Source organism: Microtus oregoni, unplaced genomic scaffold, assembly GCF_018167655.1.
Source record: "Microtus oregoni isolate MIOR12 unplaced genomic scaffold, Mior012 000027F_ref0000203, whole genome shotgun sequence".
NCBI classification, from domain to species: Eukaryota; Metazoa; Chordata; class Mammalia; order Rodentia; family Cricetidae; genus Microtus; species Microtus oregoni.
Genome location: NW_024543086.1, coordinates 19,012,736 through 19,026,796, shown reverse-complemented (window position 1 = coordinate 19,026,796; position 14,061 = coordinate 19,012,736). Strand labels below are relative to the sequence as shown.

Sequence of the window (14,061 nt, the reverse complement as noted above, 5' to 3'; positions counted from 1 at the left end):
TTGTGAGTTTGAGGCCAGCCTGGTCTACAAGAGCTAGTTCCGGGACAGGCTCCAAAGCCACAGAGAAACCCTGTCTCGAAAAACCAAAAAAAAAAGTTTGGAGCTGGAGAGATGGCTCAGAAGTTAAGAGCACTGTCTGCTCTTTCTGAGGTCCTGAGTTCAGTTCCCAGCAACCACATGGTGGCTCACAAGCATCTCTAGTGGGGTCAGATGCCCTCTTCTGGCATAAAGCCATGCATTGCACTCATACATAAATATATTTTTTTAAGAAATCTTAAAAAAAAAAAAAGAAATCTTTGTGTGTAATCATGAGGTAGGGCTGTCAGGATCACCAGTGAAGGTCTGAGCCTAAAAAACCCAGAGCAGCTGAGCCTGAAACCAAGGTTGAACCCAGGACCTGCTTGGTTTCTTTTGCTTCCAAAGCCACTTACTGAGCATTCCCTTATGAGGGGCAGGACCCAGATGCAATTTTCAGAGAACCCTCAGGTGAGCCTGTTGTCACTGCTTATGCTGTCAGATGGGGCATGGGCCAGTGTGCTCCCACTTTCTTCCTCCGCTTCAAAGCATTGCTTGAGCAGTTACAGGCTCAGGATGCTTTGGGCATGCTGACATCTTGTTATCTTAAAATAGGCTCTCAAAACCTTGGAATGAGAGTCATATATATATATCTATATCTATATCTATCTATATATATATATATCTTTGTGTGTAATCATGTATATATATATATATATATATATCAGAAAATTAACCATTCAAAGTGAGCAGTCCAGTGGCACTTGGTACATTTGCAGTATAGTACAACTACTGCCTCTATCTGGTTCCAAACATCTTCATTCTAAAGAAATTTGTCATACCCATTAACTGCCTACCAGTCCCATCCCCCATCGTAGCTCCTGGCAACCACAGGCCTGCTTACAGTCTCTGAATTTTCTTGTTCTGGACATGTCATAGAATGTGTGGCCTTTGATTTGGCTTCTTTCACCCACTGTAGCATTTGGGGCTCATCCATGTTGTAGCATGTGCCAGTGCTTCATTCTCTCTGTGCCTGAATTGTTTTGATAGGCCACCTTTTCTCCATTAATCAATTGACGGTCCCTTAGTGACTGTCCACATCTTGCCCTTGTGAACCGAGCTTCTGCGAGCAGCGCGGCAGGAGCCAACCGCCTTCGTTAGAAATACCACTCAGGACTTCGTGTGTCAGCTGCCAAGTGGAAATGAGCCTCACTCCCATCAATTGTATTCAGTTGTACAGATGTCGTTTTTGCCATAAATCCAGATTCCTTTGGAGTCCCTTGGTTAGTCTGTCTCAGCAAAGAAAATGTCTTCAGGCTGAACATGGTGGCACACCCCTAAAATCCCAACACTCAGGAGGTAGAGGCAGGCAGATCTCTGAATTCAAGGCCAACCTGGTCCAGGTCATACAAGGCTATGTACTGAGACCCAGTTTTTTGTTTTGTTTTGTTTTGTTTTAATTTCTAGTCAAAACTAAGAACAGCTACAACTCTTTAGACTTTATTCTAAGTTGTCTGAAATTACAAAGTAGTAACTAAAGAACTATTTTGGTGGACTTAATAAAGCATTGAAATTATTCTGGTGGTAATCCCAGCACTCGGGAGGCAGAGGCAGGCGGATCTCTGGGAGTTCGAGGCCAGCCTGGTCTACAAGAGCTAGTTCCAGGACAGGAACCAAAAGCTACGGAGAAACCCTGCCTCGAAAAATCAAAAAAAAAAATTATTCTGGTGGCATGCCATTGACTGGAAGCCACGGAGACTGGTGGCAGGTGCATTTTCCTGGAGCACAAGCTGTGTCAGCCCCATGGGCACAGGCCCTAAAGCAATCGCCAGCTCTGAGCAATACGTCTTTTCTTTCCTAGGTTGACAACAGTCCTGATTCCAAAATCTACATCTATGATGTTGAAATGGACACAGTGAATGTCTTCGATTTCAAGACTGGAGAAATTGGACAGATGCAGACACTGCCCTTCAATGAGCCGGAGACCAATGAGTGAGATTATGGTCGAGAGGATTTGTGGGAAATGATATTTGCCTGCCGTCCAGCTTACTAAGTTAGATTTTGAACCTTGGAGCCTAAAACAGACACTAAGCAGTTGAAGTAGTTTTAAGTCCTTGGTCTCTGTGCTCCAGGGTTGAGACTATGGAACTGACTTAGTAGTAACTCAAAATTTGGAGGGGCTTTCCCAAACATCTCTAAGAATGTCTCAGAACAGAATGGCCTCAGACTTATTGGCAACTCTAACGGGAAAAAGGTGCTTGATTGTCTTTGTAGAGAATGTTTCTAGAGAAGATTTAAAATAAAATCAATGTCTTTCTTTTGGGGGAGGGCTGATGTAACACATAAGTATAGTTTCTGCTACAGGAAACTTGTCCGTGGGCCTTAAAGCACTTCTAAGCACTTTGCTACATCTATGTTTGATTCTGCATGACTTGAGTCGGGAAAGCAAACAGTTTGGGAAAGAATGCTAGATGTGGGGCTGGAGAGATGGCTCAGTGGTTAAGCGCACTGACTGTTCTTCTAGAGGACCCAGGTTCAATTCCCAGCACCCACATAGCAGCTCACAACTGTCTATGACTCCAGTTCCAGGGGATCTGCACCCCTCACACAGACACACATGAAGGCAAAAACAACAATGCATATAAAATAAAAATAAATTTAAAAAAAAGATTGCCTTCTGACTGCACACATGCAAAAAGAAAAAAAAGAAGAATGCTAGATGTGTCTGCCATGAAGTAGGTGCAGGACAGGAAGCATGGTATGAAAACCTTCAGGCTCACCTAAATGGCTAACAGAACAGAGGAACTGGCAACAGAGTTTCACTCGGTGACATATTTTTTCTGTCATCCTTTTTTTTTTGTACTGTTCTACTATTTTTGCTAGTTTTTTTTTAATTTTTTAAAAGATTTATTTATTTATTATGTATACAGTATTCTGCCTGTGTGCATAGCTGCTCCCCAGAAGAGGGCACCAAATCTCATTACAGATGGTTGTGAGCCACCATGTGGTTGCTGGGAATTGAACTCAGGACCTCTGGAAGAACAGTCAGTGTTCTGAACCGCTGAGCCATCTCTCCAGCCCCCTAGTTGTTTTTTTGTTTTGTTTTGTTTTGTTTTGTTTGTTTCATTGATTTGGTTGATTGTGATGCTAAGGATGGATCCCAGAACAGAACCTGGTGTGTGCTAAGCAAGTGCCCTACCACTGAGTTTCTCCCCAACTCCAGCCTTACCTTATGCTAGTTCCAGCAGGCCCTGACTCAGATCTTCCTGTCCAGTCCACCCTGAATTCTTCCTGTCTCTCTCCCTGAGTCCTGCCTGCCTCCTTTAACCTGCTTGGTCTGCTTTTCATCTCTGTTGATGTCTTACTTCTCTTTCCAGCTAACTGTGTCACTGATCTCCTGCCTCAGAATATGGGCCTTGAACTTTTGCTCCTCAGATTGGCCTTCATCCCAGTCCTAGTGTTCCTGGGTTCTCTGTGACCAGGTGTAAATCTTTGGAACTAAGCTTTCCTTCACTTCCTACTATCAATTCCCCTCTTTATCTTATGAAGTGGTTTTTCTCTTGACTCTGCCTGATTTCCATGACTTCTCTGTTAAGAATAGACACCATCCTTTCTGCCTATTCTAAATCTCTTGCCAGACTCTCTTGGACAGACTCCTTAGAGTACAAAGGAAACAACCTGTGTCTGGCATTTTATAAGTCCTTTGTATATGTTCCTTCCAAAATTCCGTGCTTGTCACGTCAGTGATGCACAGAGCTGAGCAGGCCATGGCCGTGGGCAGCCATGAGGGTTATGTTTCCTGTAGGAGTGGGTCCTGCACAGCCCCCAAGGGCCATTGAGCCCAGCAGTTCCATATTCTTCCCCTGGGTTTGCTGTGCTCTCTAGAGGGTGGGTGGCACCTAAGGATGACTATCTGCCTTACCTCGTAATTCTTCCTTTTTGTGTGTGATTGTCCTGCCTTCATCTCCCAAACAACTAAAACTAATAGTGTGTATCATCACATTCATTTACTGTTAAGATCTCCATATAGAACTTCTTCAGGGGGCTGGAGAGATGGCCCAGCAGTTAAGAGTACTGACTGATCTTCCAGAGGTCATGAGTTCAATTCCCAGCAACCGCATGTTCGCTCAGAAGCATCTCTAGTGGGATCTGATGCCCTCCTCTGGTATAAAGGTGTATACACAGATATAGCTCATGCATAAAATGAATAAATCTTTTTTTAAAAAAAAAAAAAGAGCTTCAAGTTTTGGGCCCATAAATCATGGTATATTTATTATAGATGGGACTTCCAGATCCAAGCATCGTGCTCTGTGTCTCCAAGCCAGACTTCCAGAGCCTTACTCCCAATTTCTCAAAGTCTGCAATAATTTGTTTTGATGGGATGCGTGGTGGTGAGCACTTGTCAACACTGCCACCTGCTGGCATTGGCTGAGATGGCTCTGAGTGGTGTGGGTAGCACTGAAAGCACTGTTCTTGTCAGAGTTGGGGACAGTTCTTCCCTTCTGTTTTAGGACCCACATGTTTATGCATGAGAGACTAGCAAATTACGTTCCTGTGAACCATTTCTGGGATCAGAGTGAGCCCAGGCTCTTCGTGTGTGAGGCCTTGCAGGAATCACCTGGAGCCCAGCCACAGACTGTAGACAAGCAGCCCCACATGGAGGACACATGCCCCAAGGTACCTATTGTTTGCTATGTTACATGTTTAGACATATATGGTGACCATTTGCCAGATAGTGTCTTCATGGTATAACTTACGGGAGAGTTAGTAGGAAAATCCATCGTGTGAAGTAGAGAATCTGCCTCGTATCTCCCACTGGATAGGGTTACTGTGTCATCAGAATCATTTCCACAGACAAATGGTCGACAGATCCATCTTTTTGGGGAGGTGGGTTTTGAGACAGGGTTTCTCTCTTGCACCCTGGCTGTCCTAAAACTAGCTCTGTAGACCAGGCTGGCCTCGAACTCACAGAGATCTGCCTGCCTCTGCCTCCTGTGTGCTGGAACTAAAGGCATGCACCACCACCATCCTGCAGACAGACCCATCTTGAGCCACACAGGAAAGCTGCAGTGTGAGGTGTGTCTGTTGGATGTTGTTCTCCTTTTTATCTGCTCCACCCTTCCTGTCTAGGTCCGCCCCATTTTTTTTTTTTTTTTTGTCCAGTCTAACCCCAAATTTTAATTTCTTGATTTTCTTAACTGGCCCATGTTACTCTTCTCTGTGGGCAGAGCTCTTTTTTTTTTGAGCTCTAATTTTTTGTTAATTTATTTATTTTTACTTAAAAATTTCCACTTCCTCCCTTCCTCCCATTTCCCTTCCCCTCCTCCCACCCCCTCCCCCTTCCTCTCCAGTCCAAAGAGCAGTCTCTGTTCCCCTCCCTGCCTCTTTTCTCCCCTTCAACCCTTTTCCAAGGTCCCCATGCTCCCAATTTACTCAGGAGATCTTGTCTTTTTCTACTTCCCATGTAGATTAGATCTATGTAAGTCTCTATTAGGGTCCTCCTTGTTGTCTAGGTTCTCTGAGATTGTGATTTGTGGGCTGGTTTTATTGCCTTATGTTTAAAAACCACCTATGAGTGAGTACATGTGATAATTGTCTTTCTGGGTCTGGGTTACCTCACTCAAAATGATGTTTTCTAGCTCCATTTGCCCACAAAATTCAAGATGTCGTTATTTTTTTTCTGCTGTGTACTACTCCATTGTGTAAATGTACCACATTTTCCTTATCCATTCTTTGGTCGAGGGGCATTTAGGTTGTTTCCAGGTTCTGGCTATGACAAACAATGCTGCTATGAACATAGTTGAGCACATGTCCTTGTGGCACGATTGAGCATCCTTTGGATATATACCCAAAAGTGGTATTGCTGGGTCTTGAGGAAGGTTGTTTCCTAATTTTCTGAGAAATCGCCACACTGACATCCAAAGGGGCTGTACCAGCTTGAATCTCAGAGTTGTCTTGATTTGTATTTCTTTGATGACGTTGAACATTTTCCTTAAGTGTCTTTCAGACATTTTAGATTCCTCTGTTGAGAGTTTAGGTCTGTACTCCATTTTTTTAATTGAATTATTTGTTCTTTTGATGACCTCTGTCTGATGTGGGGTTAGTGAAGATCTTTTCCCATTCTGTAGGCTATCGTTTTGTCTTGTTGACCATGTTCTTTTTTTTTTTTTTTTTTTTTTTTTTTAAATATTTATTTACTTATTATGTATACAATATTCAGTTTGTGTGTATGCCTGCAGGCCAGAAGAGGGCACCAGACCTCATTACAGATGGTTGTGAGCCACCATGTGGTTGCTGGGAATTGAACTCAGGACCTTTGGAAGAGCAGGCAGTGCTCTTAACCGCTGAGCCATCTCTCCAGCCCCCGACCATGTTCTTTGATTTACGGAAACTTTTCAGTTTCAGGAGGTCCCATTTATTAATTGTTCTCTCAGTGTCTGTGCTGCTAGGGTTATATTTAGGAAGTGGTCTCCTATGCCAATGCGTTCAAGTGTACTTCCCACTTTCTCTTCTATAAGGTTCAGTGTGGCTGGCTTTATGTTGAGGTCCTTGATCCATTTGGACTTGAGTTTTGTGCATGGTGATAGATATGGGCCTATTTTCATTCTTATACATGTTGATATCCAGTTATGCCAGCACCATTTGTTAAATATGCTTTCTTTTTTCCATTTGGTATTTTTTGCTTCTTTGTCAAAAATCAGGTGTTTGAAGGTGTGTGGATTAATAGCCGGGTCTTCTATTCAATTCCATTGGTCCTCCTGTCTTTTTATGCCAATACCAGGCTGTTTTCAGTACTGTAGCTCTGTAGTAGAGTTTGAAGTCAGGGATTTTGATGCCTCCAGAAGTTTTTTATTGTACAGAATTGTTTTGGTTATCCTGGGTTTTTTGCTTTTCCATATGAAATTGAGTGCCATTCTTTGGAGGTCTGTGAAGAATTTTGCTGGACATTGCATTGAATCTGTAGATTGCTTTTGGTAAGATGGGCAGAGCTCTTTATAGAACTATCCCTTACTACCTTAGCACGTGCTGAGATTGGGTCTGAGGTAGAGCTGTAACCCCCATTCACCTCTCATCAGCTGTCCTCAGTCACTGTCTCTGCCCTCCTCATTTCCCCCCACCTCTGTGGAGCCACCTCCATGTAGATGTGCTCTTGGCTCCAGACCAGAACCCACATAGAAACTGGGACTCTGATACTTCCCAAGCCTTATGTTTTGCAAGGTGTCAGATGTGCCTAAAGCCCGGCAATCTGTGCCCCTGTTGCCCACCTTCCTCTCAGAGCAGTTTGCATGTACAACTCTCAAGTAAGTCGGCATGGGGAAGCTCGTTCTATAGTTTCGAGGTTTATCTTCCTGCTGGAGGCATTCTCACAGATGGGAGTCTGCTCCTGAGACCCTCTGAAATCCTGAGAATACCAGGAGCAAACCCTGTCCTTGATCCTCAGTCGCAGAGGCTTCTGTATCACTGGAATGAAGGACACATTGCCAGAGGACTTTTCCAGAGGACTATTCCTGTGACAGCCCAGGAAATATGGGCACAGCAGAGATAATTAGGGGCGGCTGGTGCTGGTCATGTGGTCAAATGGTTCTGTTTTTTTGTGATGATGGTGTGTGCAGCTCTAAGAGTTCACACTAGAGAAATGAGGAAAAGTATGTGTCCTCTTTTTAAGAAGCAGTTGTAGATAGGAAGGTGGTCCCAGCATTTGCTGCGGCTTACTCTGCTCACATGCAACAGAGGCGATATGACATCTGGGCCATCCGTACCGTCCGTATTCCTCAAGAGCAGGGAAGAGGGGGTTGGTTTGTTTGTTAAGTATTGTCATTGTTTGGTTTTGTTTTTGAGGCAGGGTCTCACTATGTAGCTCTGAATACAACTCACTATGTAGACCAGGCTGGCCTCTCGCTCAGAGATCCACCTGCCTCTGCCTCCCAGGTGTTGGGCTTCACCTGGCTCCTTGATGAGTTTTAAATCAGAGCAAAGAAACTCAAAGGGAGAATTTTTAAAGACACAAGCACTCTTGGGTTTCCCTCATGAACTCAGATGGGTTTGATGGTCAGTCACTCCTGGGGTCTGTTGGTCACAGGCAGGTCAGGTGCAGTCATATGGGAGAGGCTGGATGCCTTATTCTTCAAAGGGGGTAGATAAAAAGCTTGGGAAGCCTTGCCAGAAATAACTCATGACCATACACCCTGAAAAGAAATCGAGAAGAAAATTATATTGCTAAATTTAAAACCACGCTGCATTGTCCTGTGTCTTTCAGGAAGATGTTTTGATTCTGTCATTCTTCGCTTCTGAAGAGCATGGCTTCTTACTCCATGACTGCTTCCCCCGGCCTCCTATCTACCAGAACCTTCTTGGAATGGAAGTGCCTCATTATTACTTCACAAAAAAGGTGGGAGTCCCTGACCCCTGCACAATTATCCTCTGTTTTCCCCTCCTTGGGTAAATTCTTCCACGTGTCTCTAGCATACTTGAGATTTGAGCTGGCCCTCCAGGTTCCGAGGCTCACCTCTCATGAGATCAGGTCTGCCACCAGCTGTCAGCAATTATCTGAGATTCTGCAAGCACTGATGTCTCTGGTGCTGGGAAACCTCACAGGACACGCCTTTGCTCGCAGGGCAGACCAACGTGATAATGGTCTTGTGTCTCTTGGCTCTTCCCTTTTGAGTTTCCTTCTTTTTGTTTTTCTATTTGTTTTTCGAGACAGGGTTTCTCTTTGTAACAGTCCTGGCTGTCCTGGAACTTACTTTGTAGGCCAGGCTGGTCTCGAACTCACTGAGATCCACCTGCCTCTGCCACCTGAGTGCTGGAATTAAAGGCGTGTGACACCACCACCCGGCTTTGACTTTCCTTCTAATTACAGGTCTTTCAGCCTTTGTCATTTCCTTTTATTCTAGCTGAGTTTTTAGAATAATTACTCCTATGTTCTTCTTAAGGAATTTAGGAATTACAAATGATACCAGTCTCCCTGCTCCCAGCCCAGAGATGATCACTGTGAGGTGGCTGGTGTCACTACTCAGGAAGCTTCTGTAACCTAGATAGGAATGAGGTACATACACATGGTTCTTTATAAGCTTTTGAAAAAATGGGGTCAGTAAACACTAGCACACATCCTAACTCATGTATGTTACATGCCTGAGGTCCATTTGGGCTGTGGTTCTCAGATGACACACCAACAAAAGAAACGGAGTCCGGGCAGTTCTCACGCTGTTGAATCCATTTTTTACCACACTGAGCTACCTGAGGGACTTTTTCCACCCAGGAGCCCAGTGGGCTTGTGGCGTCAAAGCTCAGTCGCAAGGGCTGGAGCTGTCAGTGAGCTCCATAGTCCCTGGGCTGCAGCTGCTGGCATGGCTTTGATACCTGAACTAAAGATCGAACTGGAACCCCCACCTTCTGGGAAAATGTCGACATCCTCGCTTCACTCCCCTTGCACTGTCACACCAAAAGGTGGGGAGAGAAGACGTATGGTGTCAGCTTTACCTTTTACCTAGTGTCTCTTGTTTTCCCCAATATGGTGGTGTACAATCAGTCTTTAAATGATCCCTGTGCTATTCTTATTGTCTGAAACTAACCTATTTTTTTAAAAACTATTTTTAATTTTATGTGTGTGTGTCTGTATGGGGATGAGTGCAGGTGCCTGTGGAGGCAGGAAACAGTACAGGTGGTGGTGAGCTCCCTGGGTAATGGGAACTGAACTATGCCAGAGCAGGGCATGCTATCATCGACCGAGCCATTTCTCTAACCCCACTCCTCTTTTTCTTTCTTTCTTGCAAGATTTTAATTACGTAGCCTAGGGCAGCCTTGAACTCACACTTAGTTCTTCTGCCTCAGCCTCTTGAGTGCTGAGATTGCTAGGATTACATGTGTGTCCAACCATGCCTGTTGTAGCCAAAAGTGAGTCGTAGGATAGCCGCAGGGAGACAGAGCAGAATAAAAACCTGTATCTTGTGATATAGTCCCCTCCACGTAACCACATAAGCTAATGAAACTCTCATGTGGACTGCTAGACAGCCGCAAACATACAAGCCACACTCAGCTCTTATCAGAGCTGCGATTTACTTTAAAAGGAATTGGTGTAAAGAACAGGGTGGCAGTGGATACTGCCCCTTGATTTGTGACTATTGCAATCAGCCATATGGGGCTTCTAGCTTTAGGATCTGTAAACATGTGTATATAATGATACACACATTTTAAATAAAAATGTGTCTGGGACAGTGGTTCCAGTTTTCCAAGTTACCCTCTGCAGCGGTGTTGCAGAGCCGCTGGAAGCTGGTGCACGAGCCGTCTGTCTATTACACTTCCATGTGCCTTAAAAGTGGAGTTGATGGCTGGGAAGGTATTCGTGTGATTGACTGAGTTCTGGGAGTCTTTTTCTGTCAGTTCGGTGTCCTTGCTTACTTTATTTTAAAATGGAGTTCCACCACCAGACTGATGTTTTCTTGGCATTTTTCAATCTTGTTTTGTGTTCTTTGCTGTAATTTCCCTTTGATTTGAAAACAGAAAGTTTGGAAAGCTCTTTTAAATTCTTCCTGTTGAATTTTCCACATTAATCTTGTGTTCTGGATTTTTGTTTCTTCCACACATTTATGCATGTTTTCTTTTTCTCGTCTCCTTTTCTGTGCCTGCACCCATAGTTGCTATTCCACAGAAGAGGCATATATGGTGCCGTCGTAAGTATGAAACCCCAGGTTCTGGCTTGTCACCTTGGCTTCGTCCCATCTCTGAGACTCTTGCTTTCTTGCTGTATTGTGTGTGTGTCCGCACTTCCTACCTTCTCTGCTCAGCTACACAGGAAGCTTTTCTGGAAGGCTAGGGCTTTTGTTTGGCCATAGAACTATATGACTTAGTGAAGTGTGACAGGAGCCCCTTGGCTGTTAGTCTGGTGTGTCTCTGTGGCGTGTGCAGCCATTTCACGTGATCTCCAGATACAGAGTGCTTGAGTGACCCATGTTTGCAATATAAGGAGTATCATCAGTTTACCTTACAAAGTGCCGCCAAGGACTAGCCAGAAGCACTGTGTCCCTTTCAAGGCTGCTCTTACCCTGCTTGACAACATGCAGTCTCCTGTCCCCCAGGTTTTCAGTGCCCACACATCCCAGGATGGTCTGAGAAAGTCCAATACTCTTAGTTCCTAGCACCCTTACCACGTGACTAGCAGGTTGTTCCAATCTACTATGATATAGGATAAACACTCTTTGCCTCCTGTTCAAACACAAATGGGGTCCAAGCCTTGTTTAACTTCCAAGATGAGACAAGTTCAGATGTGTGCAGGGTAGTGTGGCCATAGGCAACAGTTCTTGCCTCGGAGATCAGTAACAAGGAGCTAGAATAAAGAGGCATGGTGAATAGATAGAGAACAGGAATTCCAAGGCACCCCAGGACGCTCACACAGTAAACTGGGTTCTCATTAGAATCACAATGTGAAGGACATTGCCCAACTTGGTGCACAAATTAGTCAGGCTCTTCTGTCACCTAGTTAGTGATACATGTGTGTATGTATGTATGTATATATGTATATAGTGTCATTATATATGTCATTAAATATATGTGTATGTGTATATTTTATATATATGTATCCATCCATGGATCTACACTCAAGCTACCCTCAATGGAACCTGTGCTTATGCCCTGTGCTGTGCCTAGAAGGGCTTTCCAGCTTCAATGAGGCATGATACACTTCAGAAGATTTTCAGAGTCCAGGTCAAGTGTTGGTTCCTCCTTGGGATCTTCTCCCTGAGCCTGCCAGGTGGGCTCAGAAAGAAGAGTGAGGCTGAACCGTTCATGACAGCTGAGCTGGGGAGGAGGTGGTTGACCCCACCAATTGGGTCGTCATGGTGGTAAATTTATGCTAGAGAATATGTGTACACAGTAATAGGCAAACGGCCTGCCGAGAGAAGGGAGTTCCAGCCCTGGAGAGAAGAGTCCAAACACAAATGTAGAGGCTGAGCACACTAGAAGAGCCCTGGCAGGGGCCTCCTGACAGAAAGACAGACTAGCGTTCTTTAGTTCTAAGAGGCAGATGTGTGGCTGACTTGGTTTAAAGCTGGTGAAAGTCTTCCTGATGAATGAAACACGGGGAGAGGGTAGCAGAAAGAGCTGTTTCTAATGTGAGACTCTGACGTCACCGAATCAGAGACTGAGAAAGCAAGTTTATTCCTGGACAACCTTTGTTGACCTATTGTCTGAAACAAGGGACCAAAGCTTTGATGAATTCCAGTGACATTAAAGGTTTTTCAGGACCCTGTGGGAACCATTTGGCCTGTGGCTATATACCTATGCCTCCCTGCATATAAGTTTCCCATTGGTTGTTTGAAGTTAGAAGTGAGACTGGGTGCAGGCATTGCCTTTACATGTTACTTGACAAGCCTATGCGGCCTTTGTCCTCCAGCCTGGAGAAATAGAGAAAGAAGAGAGGGTGGATTCTGGCCACTACCACATCCCTCAGATGGTAGCCAAGAGACCCCTACGAGATTTTGTGGGGCTGGAGGACTGTGACAAGCCTACTCGGGATGCCATGCTCAACTTCAGCTTCTTTGTCACCATTGGGGACATGGATGAAGCTTTCAAATCTATCAAACTCATCAAAAGGTAAGGCGTTCATTCAGGAAGGTGTCAAGGTGACATGCATCTTACCCACAGCCTTCAGCCTTTTTAACGCCTTCTTTCTCTTAAAAAAAAAGTTTTTCAGATTTATTTTATATGCATGAGTATTTTACTTGTATATATGTGTGTGAATCACGTGTGCCTAGTGCCTAAGGAAGTCAGAAGGCATCTGGTCCCCGGGGATGTAGTTGTGAGCTATCACGTGGGCGCAGACCCTCTGCTATAAGTGCTCTTAACCACTAATTTGTCTTTCTAGCCCCTCTTGTGCCTTCTTTATCAATTATATTTTAAGCTAAAAGCTCTTCTGTGATCATATTATAGTGTTTAATTGTTTTTTCTAGTCACCATTAGCCACCAAGCTCAAGGATCTGACACACTGTTTGGTGCTGCAGGCACACTGGTACCTACAGTGGTACCAGGAGCCTGTAGGCTGTTATTTTATCATTTTCATTTATTTTAAAGTGTTCACAGTACTCTGATCCAAAGTTCTGTAGGTGCTAAATATTGCTCAAAAGTATTAATAAATAAACACCAAAACTATCAATGAAGTACAGTTAAATTTTATGAAAAAAGTTAGCCGAGCACTTGGGAAGCAGAGGCAAGCAGATCTCTGTGAGTTTGAGCCTGGTCTACAGAGTGAGTTCCAGGACAGCCAAAGATACACAGAGAAACCCTGTCTCGAAAACAACAACAACCACAGAAAATTGTGAAAGAAGTCCCATTGATGTAGATATGCTGGCGTGTTCTAGTCACCCCAGCACTTAGAAGGTTGAAGGAGGGAGACTACTGTAAGAACGAAGCTAGCCTGGACTGTGCAGCCATCTCCGGGCCAGCCTGTGATGGAGTGAGAGAGGCCCTGTCTTAAAAAAGAAACCAGTAAGGGTATCTACAAATTCATTCTCCATTTCTGAGAGAGCTCAGAAAATCTTAGCAAGAGTTTCTGACAGATTTTTAGTAAAAGGGTAAAGTAAACAATGGGAGAGTTATACTATAAGAAAGGAAAGCCGTGAAAAATAAATGCCTGAGGCTGGAGAGATGGCTCAGAGCACTGGCTGCTCTTCCAGAGGACCCGGTTCAATTCCCAGCACCCACACAGCAGCTCACATCTGGCTGTAACTCCAGTTCCAGGGCTTCTGACTCCCTCACACAGACATACATGCTGGCAAAACATCAATGGACATAAAATAGAAATAAATTATATATTTTTAAAAAGGAAAAGAAATGCTTGGAATGAACTCCTGCCTCAGTTTACATGCAGTGATTATTTTGCAGCACAGATTGCATTTCTCAGGGTATCAGGAACCCTCATCCACTGTCACTGACAGCCACTGAGGTCCAGTTTTATTGCAGCTGGGAGGGTTTTCCCACACTGACCATGTAGACATTTAATTTGAGGTATCTAGCAAGGCTGATATATCATAGCTGATATATCATAGCTCAGTC

The 14,061-nt window shown here is 44.3% G+C and overlaps 1 protein-coding gene across 1 annotated transcript in view; it reads left to right on the top strand.

The window, feature by feature from the left end:
* The window catches only part of Ift140 (intraflagellar transport 140), an 89,589-nt gene that overhangs the window by 31,535 nt on the left and 43,993 nt on the right, over window positions 1-14,061 (top strand). Inside the window, exons 16-19 of the mRNA XM_041675953.1 lie at window positions 1,877-2,007; window positions 4,527-4,692; window positions 8,273-8,404; window positions 12,404-12,603. Coding sequence (XP_041531887.1) covers window positions 1,877-2,007; window positions 4,527-4,692; window positions 8,273-8,404; window positions 12,404-12,603 — 629 coding nt within the window. The remainder of the gene's footprint in view (window positions 1-1,876; window positions 2,008-4,526; window positions 4,693-8,272; window positions 8,405-12,403; window positions 12,604-14,061) is intronic.